The 18,734-nt window shown below is 38.4% G+C and overlaps 1 protein-coding gene across 1 annotated transcript in view; it reads left to right on the top strand.

Moving 5' to 3' along the window:
• Nucleotides 1–17,926, top strand: part of cacna1c (calcium channel, voltage-dependent, L type, alpha 1C subunit) — a 615,084-nt gene extending 597,158 nt beyond the window's left edge. The window contains exons 45-48 of the mRNA XM_059978076.1: nt 1,756–1,865; nt 9,664–9,785; nt 11,702–12,022; nt 14,907–17,926. Coding sequence (XP_059834059.1) covers nt 1,756–1,865; nt 9,664–9,785; nt 11,702–12,022; nt 14,907–15,200 — 847 coding nt within the window. The 3' untranslated portion in view covers nt 15,201–17,926. The remainder of the gene's footprint in view (nt 1–1,755; nt 1,866–9,663; nt 9,786–11,701; nt 12,023–14,906) is intronic.
• The last annotated feature ends 808 nt before the right edge of the window (nt 17,927–18,734 follow it).

Here is an 18,734-nt window from a genome sequence, read left to right on the forward strand (position 1 = left end):
TGACTCACAGTTTCCAGGAGCACATAAAAACTTGGAGAGTTTGTGCAGATTTAAGATTATTAGAAAAGATCAGCTGCTGCTACCAAAATCCTACCTTGGAAAGCAATTGCTAATTTTGTGCTTTAATTTCTAAATACTAGAGATATGTTTCTGTATAAATCCGGTGCTCCGGTTGTGGTCTCCTCTGTAGTGGTGAGACCTGATGCAGATGGGGCTATCACTTTGTCAAGCACCTTCACTCTGTCCTCCATGAAAGGCAGGATCTCGCAGTGGCCACCCCATCCAATTCGGCTTCCCATTCCCATTCTGACATGTCTGTCCTTAGCCTCCTCTACTGCCACAATGGGGCCTAACTCAGTCTGGAGGAGCTACACTTTGAACTCCATCTGGGGAGCCTCCAACCTGATGGCATGAACAACAATTTCTCTAACTTCCAGTAATTACTCCTTCTCCCTGCTTCTCTCTTTAAACATTTCCCATTCAGGTTATCCTCTCATCCCTTCTCTTCTCCTCACCTGTCCATCACCTCTCTCCGGTTCTCCTCCTCCCCTTTCTTTCCTTCATCCACTGTCCTATTCTATTTGATTCCTTCTTCTTCAGCTCTGTACCTCTTCCACCTAACCCATTCCAGCTTCTTACTTAATACTCCCTCCCCGCTCACCCACCTCCCCCCTCACTTGGTCTCACTGATCACCTGCCAGCTTGTACATTTTCCCCTGCTCCCCCCACCTTCTGCCCCCCTTTTTTCCAGTCCTAATGAGGGATCTTGGCAAGAAATATCCCCTCCATAGGTGCTACCTGTCTTGCCGAAATCCAGAATTCCAGCATCTGCAGAATCTTGTGTTTCTGTACATTTCATTTACACAGATGGTTTTACCATCTTTTAAGAAATGAATAGTTAATGAATAAGCAAGCAATCAAAGCTGTGGAGTAGTTTTTAACTTTACCCTAGGCAAGCAATCATTTGACCATGTTTCTGAATATCTGTACTGGGAATAGAGATAATTTTTTCATGAATCTTCATTAATGGATAACAATGAAGACATAGTTTATTATTCCAATTTTATTCATGTGCTTTAGTTGAATTTCACCTACAAAAATTCAAATATGCTGTGTTGAGAATTAAGGAATATTAATATGTAACAGAATTATCAACATAAGAGAGATTTAGTTCATTCAGTCAGTCCTGCATTAATCTTCACATAAAGATAATGCATAGTAAGTCTGGTGGGAAAATTATTGGAAAGCCAGGATTTAATTACATTTAGAAAGACAAAGAATAATTATTTATTTTACTTATTTAGATATACAGCACAGTTACAGGGCAATCCAGCCCAATGAGCCCATGCCACCCAATTATATCCAATAAACCTCTACGTCTTTGGAACATGAGTGGAAACTGGACCTCCTGGAAAAAACCCATGCAGTCACAGAAGAATGTGCAAACTCCTTTTAGACAGCGGTGGAATTGAACCCAGGTTGCTGGCACTGTAATAGCTGTACACTATCTATTAGGGATAATCAGTGTGGCTTTGTGCATGGGACATGAGGTCTCAGGTATTCAACTGAGATCTGTGAAGAGCTGTCCAAGAGCAGGGTGTTGAGACTTTAGCAAGGCCTTTCATGAAGTCCCAATAGGGTAGAATACATGGGATACCAGGCAATATAGCAATTGGCTGAGTGGTAGGAGGTTCTTTTTGGTCACATTTTTCTCGATGCATATTTGTATAACTGATTCTTCTCTGACCTTTGCAGAATTTCCTATCAAGAAGAATGTGGTGATAATCAGCTGGGTCAATCAACAGATTTCTGTGATAAAGACAGCTTTTCTCCTTCAAAGGGACTACTTTCAGCAAGATCATTAGGTAATATAAAGATTTAGTATTAGGAGTGTCGATGAACAGAACTGTGCTCCCTGAGGTCATTGATTGCTGCTGTCAAAATGGAAGTAAATCTTGAACTTTGGTATACAGTATGAAATCTGTAAGTTTATTCAATTGCACATTTCAATGAGGACAATAAATTTTTAGCTCCCACAACTTCTATGAACTTCTAGTCAGGTTTTTTTCCCTCCACGTTCTTTGGTATAACAAATGTAACATTTAAGTATTAATGAGGAATTTATCAATTAACTATCGCTTCTTTATGCTGTTGTAATATAATACTGATCAAGATCCAAAGAATGAAATTAAAGAGAAGTAATGTTCTAATGTTCTGCTTCACTGAGCATTGTTAAAGCTTGTTGACAAATGATGTTGCCCATGTGAGCAGTGCTCATATCTACTATTATTAACATAAATTGGTTCCGGAGAGTGTAAGCTACCACCTTATTGAATACTGAAGGTTTGACGTAGGGTGTGTCATGCTGGTTATTTGTTGCTGATGAATTGACAATGAAGCCTGTAAGTTTCCTTGTGCACATTTTTGCTGTACAAACTGGGCACTACCTAACACAATGCTGATCGTCACTTTAAAAGATCACAAAATTGGGGATCCCTTGTTCTATGAAATTGTTAAACATATTCCACTAAGAAAAAGAATCTAATGCTTTCCCAGTGTATATGACGCATTAACTCTTCTCGGGCTTCCAGCTGGGTCCAGGTGCCAATTTTAACCGACGTTTGAAGGACAAACTCCTCCATGAAGACACCTGGACCCAGATGGAAGCCCGAGAAGAGTTTATGCATATTCTTCTAAGAGTCATTAAAACCAAACCGGCATGATTCATCGAAACTTCCATTTGCAAAAACAGTTGCACATAGAAAAATGGGAAATGTATTGGCACTGTTAAAAGGATTTCATTATTGTATGGAGAAGCGGGAAGAGGAGTGTTTGATCATGTGGGAAAACAAAAGGTAAGGTCAATAGGAACACGGGAGATCAAGATGCAGGAAATTAGAGGATCCCTGAGATATGGAGAAATCCAATCAAGCTGGGGGTTTAAGTCTGCGATTGGTCTGGGAAAGGAGGAGAGCAGAAGTGCTGCATGGAACCAAAGGTAGACTTCGAGCTGGAATTGGACTAGATTGAACCTGGGGTCTTGATCTGACCACATGTCATAAGTAGCATATATGTTTATACAATGAAATTACCTGAGTAAAGAGTGGGTGATTTATAAAATACAAAAGCTATGTTCCTTTAAATCATATAGTTTACAGTAATTTCAGCATGATACCTTCCTTGCTATCTTGGCAGAGCATTTTCAGCAAACCGTTCCTCCTCTTTTTACTTCCATATACAGTAGCTCCACAACTTTTTCTTTCTTCAAAGTTCAAAGTAAATTTATTATCAAAGTACATATATGGCACCATATTCTACCTTGAAATTCATTTTCTTACAGGAGTTTAGAAGAAAATAAAAAATAAAATAAATTTATGAAAAGCTGTAACTAACAATGACTGACAACCAACCAAGGTGCAAAAAAAAACAAATGATGCAAATAGTAACAAAAGTAAAAGTAATACTGAAGAATATGAGTCATAGAATCCTTGTATGTGAGTCTCTAGGTTATAGACTCAGTTCATCATTGAGGTGAGTGAAGTTATCCACACTGGTTCAGGAGCCTGATGTTGATAACTGTTTCTGAATGTGGTGGTGTGGGACTTAAGACTGGTACCTCCTGCCAGATGATAGTAGCAAGAAGAGAGCATGGCCTGGATGATGGAGGGTCCTTGATGATGGAACACTCCAAGACTTGATTGAAACCAAAGATCACATGCATGATCATCAGACTCTACCACGATCTTGCTTTCCAAGTTGGAGTGACTGACTGGCTGTCAAATCTCTTCCAGGCTGTTGTAGTGTCTGATGATCATGTGTATGATCTCTCATTTTAATCACATCTTGGAGTGTTCCATTAGTGATTGAGTCAGGGGCTAGATAAACTTCTTTAATATATTTTTTATTCTTTTGAATTTCATATACGATGCTGAGGTACATCCTAGGCTGCACAGGGACACATCATCAGTGATGTATGCTGGGATCATTGGCTCTTTTGGGTCTTTCAACATCAGACACTGTCGTCCAGGTGACACAGCCAGAGTTGATCAGGCCCTGGCTTATGTCCCAGCAGCTTTGGTCCATAGGTTGCACCTCTTGATCCATAGTTATCTGGAAGGTCACTCGGCAGTCTCTGTAACAATCCTGCAGTCCCTGTAATGCCAAGGAGAGAGTAGGTTCTACAATGTGAGCAGCCAGCAAATCCTCTACATCCCACCTCTATAGACTCACACCATGCCCTCCTCTCCTGTCTCTGGCACTCCTCTACTAGCTCCCGGTGTTTGGCTTTCTTACACTCAAACACCTCCTCAAACCGGTCTTCCTAAGGCATTGTCAGTTCTACCATGACCACCTGCTTTGAAGTTTCTGACAGAATGACCATGTCAGGCCTCAGCAATGATAATGCAATGAAGTCAGAGAACTGTAATTGGTTGCCAAGATCAACTTTTAGTTACCAGTCAGACATCGTGGTGAGCAAGCCTGGTGATCTGGGCTGAAGTTTTGGCTGGTCTCCAGCTTTGACAAAGACTATGGGCTTTCTGGGTTGGTGGGAGTGCTTATGGTCTTATGGTCGTACTGTTGTTAATGGCTGAGGAGATAGTTTCTGCCACTGCTCAGCACCTGGTCATGGCGCCAGGAGTAGCAGCCTTCTCCCAGGGCTATTGGGCAGCTGCTGAGAATGTGTCTGGGTTCCCTTTGCCAGGGCAGGGAGGACATGAAGGTGCTTCACCACATTGAGGAAGTACAAAGGAAAAAAAGAATGTAATGGTTTAGTTATCGAGAAACTGCTGTGCAGGCAGACAGGTGCAATGACGAGATAGATTGAGAGATCAAGAGTTCGTCTTTATTGTAAAAGATGTTCATTTAAGAGTCTTATAAGAGTGGAGTAGAAGCTGTCTTTGAGCCATTTTTTATACTTTCTAGAAAATCCTATGTCATTCAACTACAAAGCAATACACACCATTTTTGGAAAAGTGTATTAGTGGGTTGAACAGATTATACAAATTGAATCTTGTAATATGTAATGGAGTGCTGATTAACTGTTGAATGAACATTTGAAACTAAAATAGCACTGTAGAAAATCTGCTTAAAAACTGGTGTTATTGCTTCACAATTTAAAGATTTTATGCTTACCTTTATCTGACCAGGTCTCACTACATGTGACTTTTATTGTGTTTAATATGTAAAACAATTGTAGGATTCAGTTCAGTGCTATAGCACTGGCTGTAGGGTCAAATGCACAGAGAGCTAGAAAAGATTAAGAAACAAAATTTCAAAGGAATTTAATTCCATAATATAACAGTGCCACCTCCGGAGAATACAAAATTAGGAGGGTTGTGCAAATATATGTGTGACTGAAAAAAAAACAACAGAAGTGAGGAATTTATATTTCTGGGGCATTGGATCTGCATCTAGTGGATTTGACCCCTACGTTCCAGAAGGGTTGCAACTCGGCAGGGCTGGGAACAAGATATTTGCAGATAAATATGCTTCTGTCTTTTGGGAGAGTTTAAAATAGCTTGGCAAGGATGAGGACTGAACATCAGTTTTAGAAGTGAGAGAAGCGAAACTGAATGAGGATAATGGTGGTTTAGTAAACAAGCCTGAGAAATTAGTTTGGAAAGCAAAGAAAATAAAAGCTGTGAAAAAAAAAGAAATAAAGATATATGACAGTGCTTGGTTTTGTTTACTAGAGTGCAAAGAGCCATGAAAATAGATGCAGTGAACTGAGGGCATAAACAGACTTGTGGGAGTAAGATTTAACAAGTGTAACGCATGCCCATCCTTTAACCATGTCTCAGTACATTACAATCACATAGGACTGTGATAAAGTACTATTTGTTTAAGAAACAATTATAGCTATGAGAATTTATATCACGTTAGTAAGATTAAGAATTGAAATTCAAAAATGGAGAACACACTTTGCTTGGTGTAAACAGTCAGTGGGAAATAGAGAGCAAATTTGCAAGCAGATTCCGAAGAAATGCAAAAATATCAAGGTAGTAATAGTACAAAATTTCAGCTACATTAACTGGTATAGCAAAGATATAAAAGGTGTGGAATTTTTGAATATTTTTACTCAACATATAGCAAGCCAACAGGAGAAGTGGAGTGCTGCCTTATTTAAGTTTGCCAACGATACCACAGTCATTGGCTGAACCAAGGGTGGTGGCGAATAAGATTATAGGAGGGAGACTGAAAATCTGGCTGAGTGGTGCCACAACAACAACCTCTCATTCAATGTCAGCAAGACCAAGGAGATAAATCTTGACTTCAAGAGGCCTGGGCTTAGCAAATAAGTGACATTACAAAGAAAGCATGGCAGCAGTTCTACTTTTTTAGAAATTCGTGAACATTTGGCATCTCATCTAAAACTTTGACAAACTGAGATAGATGTGTAGTGTAGAGTATATTGACAGATTGCATCACAACCTGATATGGAAATACCAATACCCTTGTAAGGGTAAGTCAACAAAGTAGCAGGTACAGCCCAGTCCGTCACAGGTAAAGCCCTCCCCTCCATTGAGCACATTTACACAGAGCATGTCTCAGGAAAACAGTGTACCTCATCAATGACCCCTACCATCCAGGCCATGCTCTCTTCTCACTGCAGACATCAAGAAGAAGGTACAAGAGCCTCAGGACCTGCACCACCAGGTTCGAGAACAGTTACTACCTCTCAGCCATTAGGCCCTTGAACTAGAGTGGATAATTCGCCCACCACTGATCTGGACTCACTTTCAAGGACTTTTCATCTCACGTTCTCAATACTTATTGCTTACTTATTTGTCTGCTCAAACTGGTAAAACCAGAGGTACAGTTATGGCCAAGCACACTCACTTGTCTAATGCTAGGAACTTTCAGACTATTCTAGTGGCATTCAGTATTGTGGCTTTCTGAAGAGTTACCTAAATATTGCTGGCAGGCCCGATTCTTCAATAACTTTGGTATGGTACCAGTTGTAGATATTACTTTTGGGACTATGTACTCTGTTCACGTTCATAGTTGTTCAATCCCCAATTTTAATTCAGCATATTTCTGTTTTTTTTTTCACTTACTGATTTCTGTGTATTTGGAATGCTTAGATCTATTAAGTAGGTTGTTCTTGCTTGTTCATCCGGTAATAGTACATCCAGATGATTATTATGGATTCACTATCCACCCTACGAGATTCTCTTGATCACTCATCCCTCCCCACCGGTCTCCCTCCTGGCACTTACCCTTGCAAGCGGAACAAGTGCTACACCAGCCCCTACACCTCCTCCCTCACTACCATTCAGGGCCCTAAACAGTCCTTCCAGGTGAGGCGGCACTTTAATTGTGAGTCTGTTGGGGTCATATACTGTGCCCAGTGCTGTCAGTGTAGCCTCTTTTAAATGGGTGAGACCGGGCGTGGATTGGGAAACCGCTTCACAGATATCCACAAAACAAAAAAGACCCAAAGAATAAATGACAGAAACATTAGAACCGGAAAGCACCCCTCCCCCCATGCACAAGCAGCAGCAAAAGCTTCAATACCCCCCTCCCCTTCCCCCCACTTGCTCCAGTAATTGCACTGATCCCCTCCCCCCACCATGCAAGCAATAGCAAAGCTCCCAAGGAGACTTTAATCCAGAGTCATCAGAAACTACAGTCCATAACCCAGTACTTCAGTGTCTCAGAGTAACAGGCTCTCTGTTACTAGCGAGGGAGAAAGAGGACGGTCCTGCAATAAATGAGAGCAGCGGCTCGCTGTTTCGATGTGGCAATCTGCCACGTCACTTCTCAGAGACCCCGATTTGAGGACCGACAGCCTCTTGCTCACCAGCAAGAAAGGAAGAGGGAGAGAAGATCGCTCGAGTGCAGGAGCGCAGGGGCCTTCTTCTGACAGCAGCACGCACCACCTGCTGTCTCAACGTTTCGGTCTCCTACAATACCGCAATCAGCGCCCTCGACGAGGAACCAGATCGTCCATGAGGCATACCTGGAGATATCGAAATGCAAGGCTGCACAACGAGTCCGAGAATGAGAACCCACTACTTCTACCTTTGGAGAACCATAGTTTGAGCTGCTGCTGTAGTTCACAGAGAGACATGAGAAAAAAAGAATAAGCTGTTTCACAACAAACAGAGAAGTCATCAATATCTACGAAACCCTCAGGTGCCATTATTTCTAGCTCCTCCCACTCTTTTTATGAACGGGCTTTTTGATTGTGTACAAAATTGGCAATTAGAACTCAGTCTGGAGAAATGGGAACAAAAGATACTAAAAAATGTTGGAAAAACTACAAGTACTGGGAGTACATATTTAAAGTTAGCAGTTCAGGCAGGTAAGCTGGATAAGATATCATAGGCAGCCAGGAATTTTAAAGGAGAGAGATCAATGCGGACATTAGGGGTCGATAGCTGTTATACTCTGTACAGTTCTGATCACCATATTTCACACAGGATATATAGTGGCTGAAAGATAACAGGAAATTTGTGAGAATATTGCCAGAAATGAAGTTATTTACAGCGGGTGATTTGGCTAGAATTGTTTTCTCTGGAACAGACACTGAGGTGGTGCAGAGAAAGGTGAGAGACATGAAACTTGCAGCATCGAGAGACACGAGAGCTGTCTGAGTAAAAAGGATCTCTTTCCCATTCCGGACAAGTCATTAGCCAGCATGCACAGATCTAAGGATTAAGAGAGTTTTGAGAAAAAACAATCACCTAAGTGGTCGTGTGGTCCAAAGCTCAGTGTCAGGAAGAGTATTGGAGGCACCAAATATACTCTGTTTAAAACATTCTTGGATATACAGTATACTTGGTGAGCCTTAATCTGCAAGACTACAGATTGGAAACCATGAAGTAGGGGTAATCTAAGAAGCAATTTTCTTGACCTGAAGACACAATGAACTTCCTTCTATGCCATAAATTGCGATGAGGTCATGACCCTGGGTATTTTAGTAAATCAAGAAGCAGACAACATAAATATTGGTTGATTCTGAATTTAACTTTGATGTAGTCCTGTAAATTACTTCTCCGTGATGTATTTAATTAAGAAATTTTCATGTGTCAAGCAGCCATAATCCTTTCTCAAAACTTAGTTGCTATATGCCATTGATGTTCTACATATCAATGACAGATATATGCTACAGACCCTGCTATGTGTTGTAGTTGGAGTTCACACAAACAATTACATCTTGTATAAACTTTAGAATAGAAAGTGATTTTGTAGTGAGAACAATTTGCATCACAATAATTGGCTGGATTACAACCTGTGTTGTCAGACTCACAAACAAACATGCAAAAATGATTTGTTAGCAAAACATTCAAAATGATTCAACAGCTTCTGTTAAATAAGATGGCACAATAGTCTGGATAATAGTTTCTAGTAGAGAATACCTCAGTAAATGCATTGGCTGAAGAAGGATCAAGGTCATTGATGTCATTCCCGTTCCCAACATAAATGGTTTATTCGTGATTATTTGCAAGTAATTCAACAAAACTATTAATATATCTGAACTCATATACTGCATTAATATTTTAAGGAAAATATTATTGGTCCAAGTGAAGAACTGTTTATGGGTTATTGGATCTGGTTTTATTAAAACGCGAAAATCAGAACCTTCATTGTTTAATAATATTTCAATAAGTTGTATATAATTGAATATCCTTGTTTAATGTGTCTTTCTTCTCATAGGAAGAAGATCGTCATTTCACCTTGAGTGCCTGAAGAGACGGAAAAGTCAAGGCTTGGACATAACTTGCACACCACCACTCTCTCAAAAGACTGCACTACCACTTCACTTAATTCAGCATCAGGTATCAACAAGTTCGAAATGTTTTCTGCAACTTCAATATCAAGTTTATACACCACCATTAAGATTAACAAAATCAAATTTCACAGATTCTAAAACTCAAGGTAAAAATAGGAAATGCTCGAAATCCTCTGAAAACTAGATAGTGCTTTTGGAGAGTGAAACATACCTTTAATAAGAAGGATAATGAAGTCATCAACCTGCAATGCTGACTTGGTTTCTCTCTCCACAGTTGATACTTGACCTGCTGAGTATTTTTGTCTTTCTCTGCTTTGTTGCAGATGAGAGTATTTTATCCTTTCATTGATTGAGTGGGAAGGAAGGAATGGATTGTATTTACCACAAGTTATTGCTCTCATAATAGTTCCTATTTCCTTGTTCCCACCAAATCAATAAAAGAAAATAATTTGTCTTTTACTAAATGGAATTAGGTCACAGTTCAACAAAGTGTTTTTTTATATATTGGAGCACCAGAACTATAGATTATTTTGCGTAGCTTAATTGCCCAAATTCTCCTGAGAGTTATGAATGCTCAATTATTTTGTCAAACAAGTGTAAACTAAATCCAGTTGTTTTGCTTCATAATGTAAAGTCAGTCTTTGGAAATAGTATACCGTGAGATTTTAAAGAAGAATGTTAGAAAAATTAGAGGAAAGCAACCTGAATTCAGAGATTTATATTCAAGCCAGTAGTTCAGCCTAAGAGCCAACAAAACATTGCTAAGGAAAGCAAGTGTACCTCTTACATGGTTGGATAATGAAGATCATCCAGAACTAAGCAAAGCTTTGTTTGTGGTCAGCAGGGAAGAGTCAGAACGTGAAAAAAGCTTCCCACAAAGAATAACAGGATCTGTGGTGTAGATTTTCACCTTCTCAACCTGCAATGTCATACACATAAATCAATTTACAGTCAGTGGGGTTGTTGAGCATTAATTATATCCTATTATGCCATTAGAAACTTAATTAATTCATTAAGTTGCGACATTTTCAAGTTTTTTTTACAGTCAGAGTAAATAAATTTCTAGTCAGTTTAGTGGTTTGTGTTGGTTATGATGGGGAAAGTTAAAAATTATTGGAACACGGTGGTCTGACTTTCCAGATGCACTTTTTTTTATATTTCCTATCAATATAGAAGGAAGCCATTCAGCCCCTCTGGTGTAGATCAGCTCCATAGTCCCATTCCCTAATCAGTTCTCTTGTAGATGCTCATTAACACCCCGCCAGTTCTCCCTCCAGTCACTTACACCAAGTCTATTTTGTAGTTGCCAATTAACCAATTAAAATGAAGCACCCAAGGAAATCCATGCATTTTCAGGGAGAAAGTGCAAACTCCACTATCTGGCATTATTTTTTGTTTAGATCTGCAGTGTAGTCAGTTCAACCATGGGTACTAGCCTCCATAATATCCAAGACATCTTCAAGGAGTGATGCCTCAGGAAAGCAGCTTCCTTCATCAAGGACCCCAGGACATGCCCTCTTCTCAGTGTTACCATCAGAAAAGAGGTACAGAAGCCTGAAGGCACAGACTCAGCGATTCAGGAACAGTTCTGCCATCCAATTCCTAAATGAATATTGAACCAATGGAACACTACCTCACTATTTTTTAAATTTCTGTTTTTACACTACTTATCTTAATTTAACAATTTAATATACATATATATACTTACTGTAATTCTGTTTTTTTTCTATATTTTGCATGTATTGCATTGCACTGCTGCTGTAAAGTTAACAAATTTCATGATATATGCCAGTGATACTAAACCTGATTCTGATTCTGTAAAGAACTGTTGAAGTCCTGTCATTAGAGTCCAACAGAATTACACATTCTATGAATGTAAACAATGTAAACAGCAGCTCTTATTTGGCTCAACTATTTTCCTCCTGCTGTATCTGCACTTACACATTTTTTTTCATCTGACAGGCATTGGCAGTGGCAGGTCTAAACCCACTGGTAAGAAGAAGCCATTCTCCAACTCAGTTTGCCAGACTCTGTGCAACACCTCCAGCAACACCATGCAGCACACGGAGATTAAGACAGCATATTCCAGCGTTATTCGTAGATGGCATTGAATCGTATGAGAAACTAAACAGCAGCCTTCCATCTGTAAACTGTAGTTCCTGGTGCTCTGACAACACAAGTGGAAGTGTTAGAAAGGCCAGGCCAGTCTCTCTGACTGTACCCTCTCCCTTCAGGGAAAAGGGGCCTGACTGTCATGGCAGTGCTAGTAGTTTAGTAGAGGCGGTAAGTTTGCAGTTAGCATTGAATATTTATCATTGTTGCTCTGTTAGCAAATGAGGTGCTCATGTAGAAGTTCTGCAACACAAAATCTTTTGCATAGTACAAAGCTTTTGTGTGTAATATAAATTGATTTGATCTAAATCTCAGTCTCTAAATAGGATCAGGTCTGGTGTAAACATGCAACACAGTAGTAATTATTTGACCTGGTGGCTCTGTGCAAAAGAGTAATACCCACATCCTGGCATCAGTAATCTGTATTTTGTTCACAGTAAGGCTCAGAAATATTATAGGTGGAAATGTAATGGTGACTTCAGCATTTATTTCAAACTGCTTTAATGCACTGTCAGGGAGCCTGACACATCACTCGTCTTCCTCAAGGCCTGCCTCGATGTATTCTCCTCGATTTTCACTCCAAACTTCCACCTTGCCCAGTAATATCTATGCACAAATTCAGCATCCAACCCTCTGCCCCCATTCTGATTTGATTGGATGCACACCAGCAACATCCCTACCCCACCTCTCCCAATTGCCCCAATATCCTTTTCCCCTATCTGCTGTCTGGCATCATGTATCCAAGCCCAGTGATGCTCCTTCCCCTGATTGTACTTCAGTACTTGTAGATTTCCCCACGATGCTGGCTTCTCCCTTAATGCTGACCTTCCTTCAGTTCTCTGCTTGCTTTTGTTAGCTGTAGAATATGCAGTGGAAGAGTTTTTGTTTATGATTGTAGCTGAGGAGTATGTTCCATGACCCAAGTGACAGAATTTGATGATTGGAGCTGTTGGGAGTGCCATGCAGAAAGCTACAAGAATATCCCTCTAACACCCAATCCATGTGAAACCATTGTAACACGTCTTTTTAGCCAAGGAACAATTCTAAACCCATTTCATTTTGAGTATGATTATTCTGATGCAGATAACGTTATTAGTACACAATATCTGTCAAACATTCAACTGCTCATTAATAGAAAGCATCCATGAAGAACACAACTTTTCCATTATTGCTGAGTAAAGCTACTAGTGTATAAAACCTAAAGATTCTGCATCATTTTGCTGAGTGGCTGAATTTTACCAACTGAATTCAACTCCAGTTTTCAACACTGAATGAGTTTTCTCACAACCTGCCTGTTGTTTGATAACAGATAATCGAACTTAAACTATATTAAATGTTCTGAGAAGGTTAGATACTGAAAGTAGCAAAATAAGACATTAATGCCTTGGAATTTGACTCAGAACAGTTATCAAAGGGAAATAAGGAAATGGATGAGACATCAAATAAATATTTTGTTTTTGTCTCCTCAGTGAAATTTAAAGACATAGAGATAGCAGGAGTAGGCTATATGTCCCCCATGTCAGTCTGTTCTTTGTAGCAGAGTGGAAATAACCATTTTGGTCAATAACTCCTGACCACCGGAGTCAGTTGTCCCTTTGGCCTTCAGTGTAACCAAAGAGCATTATGTATTGTCTGAATCAGGAATATGCATCCTAGAGTTTGTGTCTGAGGCCGGGGTGGGATAGATAAGGCCTGTGGCAGGGTGGAGGATCCACTGTCACTGTCACAAGAGGAAGGCCCCAGAGCCTTGTGCTGTACTGCTGGGTAAAGCTATGGGCCGTGCATCAAAACATTGGGCTGTGGTTGAGTTGCAGAGTGTGGTGATAGTGGGTGGACAGATGGGAAGAGGGAATGAACCAAGAAGGAATGAATCAGGAGCCATGTTTTAGGTATGTGTGGGGAGAGGGGATCACACCAGACATTAGACTAAGGGTGAAGTTAGAGGCAGCCTGTGGGGATGTGAGGAGAGAGGTCAAAGGAACAAATTTGAAAGATTGGACTTCTGGGGATTTTCTTTCACACTGATAAAGGTGATATTTTGAGAAGTGATCTTTAAGGATATATATTGACAAAAGCTCAGGGCATGAAAATAGATAAATTTAATATTATTTTAAAATATAGGAATAGGATTAAGATTGATTGACATTTTTAGAACTGACACAAATCAGAATAGGAAATATAGTCCTTTGACCATGCTCTGCCATTTAATGTATTCTTGTACTTCAAGTCCACTTTGGCCCAATCCCCATGTCGTCTAATTCACTTCTTGCATAAAATTCTGTCAGTCTCACCCTTAGTGAACTCATTGGCTGAGCATCCACAGCCTTCTAGAAAAGTCTGAAATTAGATCCCAGAAATCATTTGGATGCTGCAGTATGTGGAGTCCTTGTGGATGGAAAAAATCAAAATGGGTAAATGATATTAATAATTTGTAATTATCTTCCAAGTTTATAAAGTGAAGGTCTCATTATATTAAAAGGAAATACTACTCACATCATAATGTTTCTTGACCTCAATATAATAAAAATAGTGGATCAATTGAGAAGCACTAGTTTCTAATCTCAGAAATGTTCAAGGATAGGGCTGATTCACAGCAGATGTCAAGTTAGCTAAACATGAACTGGATAAAGTGGTTAACAAAATGATGTTCCTGTGACAAGAAAAAAATCTTAAATTAAGTTGTACCTCTGAATTTAAACCTCATTATTTTAAATCTGAATTCTAGCATTCTCGGCAAATACAACTAGTTTGTACACGTAAATCTGATATTTTACATTTTTTTCTGAGCGTTCATACAATTCCTGTGAAGAGCAATAGATTCTGCTTTGTTTCCTCCATCTGCACCCACAGGAAGATCTGCTTGAGATCCCCACTGGATTTTGAGATTCAATCACTCTGTCTTGTGGAAGCTGAGTACTCACTTCCCTGCGTACCTACTTCATAAAGGAAATCTGTATCATAACTTTTACATTTAAATGCATCAGAAAAAAATAGACGTGATTAAGCAAACATGATCTTGTCTGCGGAATAACTATTTTGTTTATCTCATCAAAAGGTTCTGATCTCGGAGGGGCTTGGTCGATATGCACGAGACCCAAAATTTGTTGAGGCAACAGCCCATGAAATTGCTGATGCCTGTGATATGACAATCGAGGAGATGGAAAATGCTGCAGACAACCTGCTCAATGGGAACACTAAGGCAAGCCCAAATGGCAATCTGTTACCCTTTGTAAACTGCAGGGAACACCAGCAACAGGATATTGTGCAAGCGTGCATGGAAGTGGAGCAGGACCATGGGAAAAATGAGGAGGAACTTACAGATGAGATGGCTTATGTAAGCACTCTGTAGTGACAGGAAATAGTTTTTATTATTTGCTTAAATCAGTTTGTTTCAGAAGTGCCTCACTGTTCTTGTGACCTGAAGTAACCAGAACAGCTGCTTTCTTCATTTGCTGTTGTAAATTGGGAGTAGAGCTGTTAAAGCTCTGAGGTTTTTTTAAAAAAAATTAAAACTGTTATAAAAATCATGACTTCAGGTAGCAAAATGGCATTACTTTTGAACCTGCAGCAGAAACGCTACCCAACATCTCAAATTTGCTAAAAACATGTCAGGGTCATGAGAGTATAGGTAGGACCCTGAGGATCCTGGGTGTCCAAAGGCGTTGTTTGTATATCTGAATGGTTGGCCAAACATTATCCTGATTTTTTTTTGTTTAACAGATAGGAATGCTAAGAGGAAATACACACAATATATTTTGTGAAGAATTTGTCCCTTCTGCCACAGAATACCTCAGAAAGCAAAATCCCGTATACTCTGATTTTTTTTTAAAAGGGATGGGTGGTCTGTTGGGAAGTGATGAATGAAGAAATGTATAGAATTAGTGAGTGACTTTAGCTATCCCTGATATAGCTTTTGATGATGGAGAACATGTTGGTGTGATAGCCTCTCTGAGAGTGCTTACAGTTTATCCCACTTTACTGCTCAGTCATGAACTGTTTGGTGTTCAGTTCAAATGTTCTTTTCCACTAAGATTGCATTCTGAATGCAGGGTCAATTCTTACTTTGATGTGGCTTGTTTTGTGTTTTAGCAATCTTTGGCCAGCCACTTCCTACTTTTTCATTTATTGTGATTGATTTTTTTCTTCAATTCTTTGTTGTTTTGTAATTCACTGAGGAGTTCATTATTAAGTGGAATCACCCTGTGTTCCTATAGTTTGCATCCCCTAACGGGAAAAAAATAACATTTTAGGGAATTGCACATTATTTAATATCGGTAACTTTCAGTATCACGATTCCAATTAAATACATACCATCTACCCATGGACTGCTCAGATCTTGCATGACATTTCAAATCAATTTTAATTTTAGTTAAACACTTAAACAGTTAACCCATGGCAGATGTTTTATTGAAGTGGTGATTAATCGGTCTGTTGTCAAAAAATCATCCCCTTGCCTGCCACAAGATATGCAAAAACAATGCAATAAAGTGTTACTGTAATCAAGACTATAAACATATTAACTTAAAAACATAGATTATATATGTATGAATGTGTGTATATATGCATCACACTGAATAGATATAACTATGAATTTATATATAAATATTATATTCACTGTGATGTTTCTTGTACCTGTTTTTGTTTAAAAACCTGTAATACTTGAATTCAGGTCAGTTGAAGTATTTGAAAAAAAGACAAAAAAAACAGTGCATTTTTAATGAATTTATTGAATACGCTGGTGTATATTTGATGCATGGAAACCACTCAAGTATTCAAATCTGCCAAGCTATAGAATATATATGTATAAATATATATACTTATTTTAACTTCTAAAAGATTTCTAAATCTGAACCAAGTAAACATTTTTAATGGAAATTAAAAGTGTACATATTGTAGTTACTATGATATGGCAACTATACCTAGTTAACAAATACTGATTTTGCATATCTTGTGTTCATTTGTCGTTGTATTGATTGTTGCTTTTAGTTTTCACCCCGTTTTGCAATCTCTCAGAACACATGAGAGTTTCTTCAAGGAAATGATTATTTATGCATTTAGTTTATTTTTGTTTCCTTTGACTCTTTCAAGTGGCAGTAACCTGTTCCTGTGCCTTTAATAAATTGGAATCTCAGCTTTATCTTTAAATTGTAAATTTCACAAGTTTGTTTGGTTCCCAACAGTGAGCCTGTGTTTTCTAGAGTGGGGAAAAAAGCTTTTAGAATGCAACAAAAACAAAATATAAAGCCAAGTATAAAACCTGAGTATATTAATGCCACTTTGGTTAGCACGTCTTATTCAAAAATTCCTTTACTTCTCCCATTAAGGGTTTTTCACAAATGAAGAAAGATTTATTACTTTTCATATATGTAGCTAAATTATAAGATAAATTAAATTGTATATGTAGATCTATATTCAACCAGATGGTGTCATTGCATCCAACATGCACTGCAAGAAAATTAAGAAAAGGCTACCCTGTTTGAAAACAGAAACTGCAGTGTTCTGAATTGGTGCCTTGCATCAGTTAAAATTATTTGCAATGACCTTAGTCTTGAAATTGTCTAAACACAGTTCTAAAAAGTATATTACTTAGCGACATGAATTTCTGAAAATATTAATCAAACAACCTTCATTTTGTATAATAAGTGTAAGAAATTAGAGGTGTGAAGGTTCTAGCATCATAAATATGAAATACATAATCAATCTGCTGCTAAAGGCATCATTAGGTATGCTAACCTAACCTAAGTTGCACATTATAATTATTAATTTAAAGTAGATTTTTATGTAATTTATAATCTGATCTTTCTCATGGTGAAAGCTATGGAGAATATCCTTTAAACTCAATGGCAGCATAATTGTGTAAGAACTGATTTTCAAATGCAAGTATTTTTCCTTAAAAATCTGTCTAATAGTCAAACTGATCTCCATGTACAGAGAAAACGCCATGCAACAAACACCTTATTTGACCTTGATATTTATTTTATGGTTTAGGTGAAAACAAATTACATCCAACACACCTAATCTGAATAGAAAATATTTTCCAATAACTCAAAAACTATACATCTTGCCTGTACAATACCTATAAAATATTTATAAGATATTAATAAAATATTCATTAATTTAATCTGTATTGTTTTGGTGATCATTTAATATATGTGAAATATTCAAAATGTAATTCACTCACTTTGAAACTTTCTTAAGGGTCTTCCATATGCAAGGTTGAAAGAAGGAATGGTTTTCCAAATTGCTAAGAAGTAATTACATTTATATTTTGTGAATCCCATTTTGTTTTGCTGCTCCATTTGGATCTAAGTTCTGCAGCTTAGCCCATTTCATCAAATAATATTAATTGCCTACTTGAATTCTGCCTTAATTAAAATTGATTTCCACTTCAAAGTTTGAAGTAAATTTATTATCTAAGTACAGATATGTCACCAAATACAATCTTCAGAATCATTTTCATGCAGGCATTCACAGCAGAACAAAGAAATACAATAGAATGAATGAAAAACTTCACTAAAAGACTGACGACCAGCCAGTGTGCAAAAGAAAACAGACTGTGCAAATACAGAGTAACTGAATAATAAAACTTTTAAAATAAATAAATATTACTGAGAATATCAGTCCTTGAAAGTTATTCCATAGGTTGTGGAATTAATTCAGAGCTGAGGTGAGTAAGATTATCCATGCTGGTTCAGAAGCCTGATGAGTGAAAGGTAATAACTGATCCTGAACATGGTGGTGTGGGACCTAAGGCTCCTGTACCTCCTACCTGATGGCAGAAATGAAAGGAGAGCGTGCCCTGGATGGTGGAGAACCTTGATGATGGATACTGCTTTCTTGTGGCAGCACTCCTTGTAGATGTGCTCAATGATGCAGAGGGATT

The sequence above is a fragment of the Hypanus sabinus genome, chromosome 8, assembly GCF_030144855.1.
Source record: "Hypanus sabinus isolate sHypSab1 chromosome 8, sHypSab1.hap1, whole genome shotgun sequence".
In the NCBI taxonomy this organism is placed as follows: domain Eukaryota; kingdom Metazoa; phylum Chordata; class Chondrichthyes; order Myliobatiformes; family Dasyatidae; genus Hypanus; species Hypanus sabinus.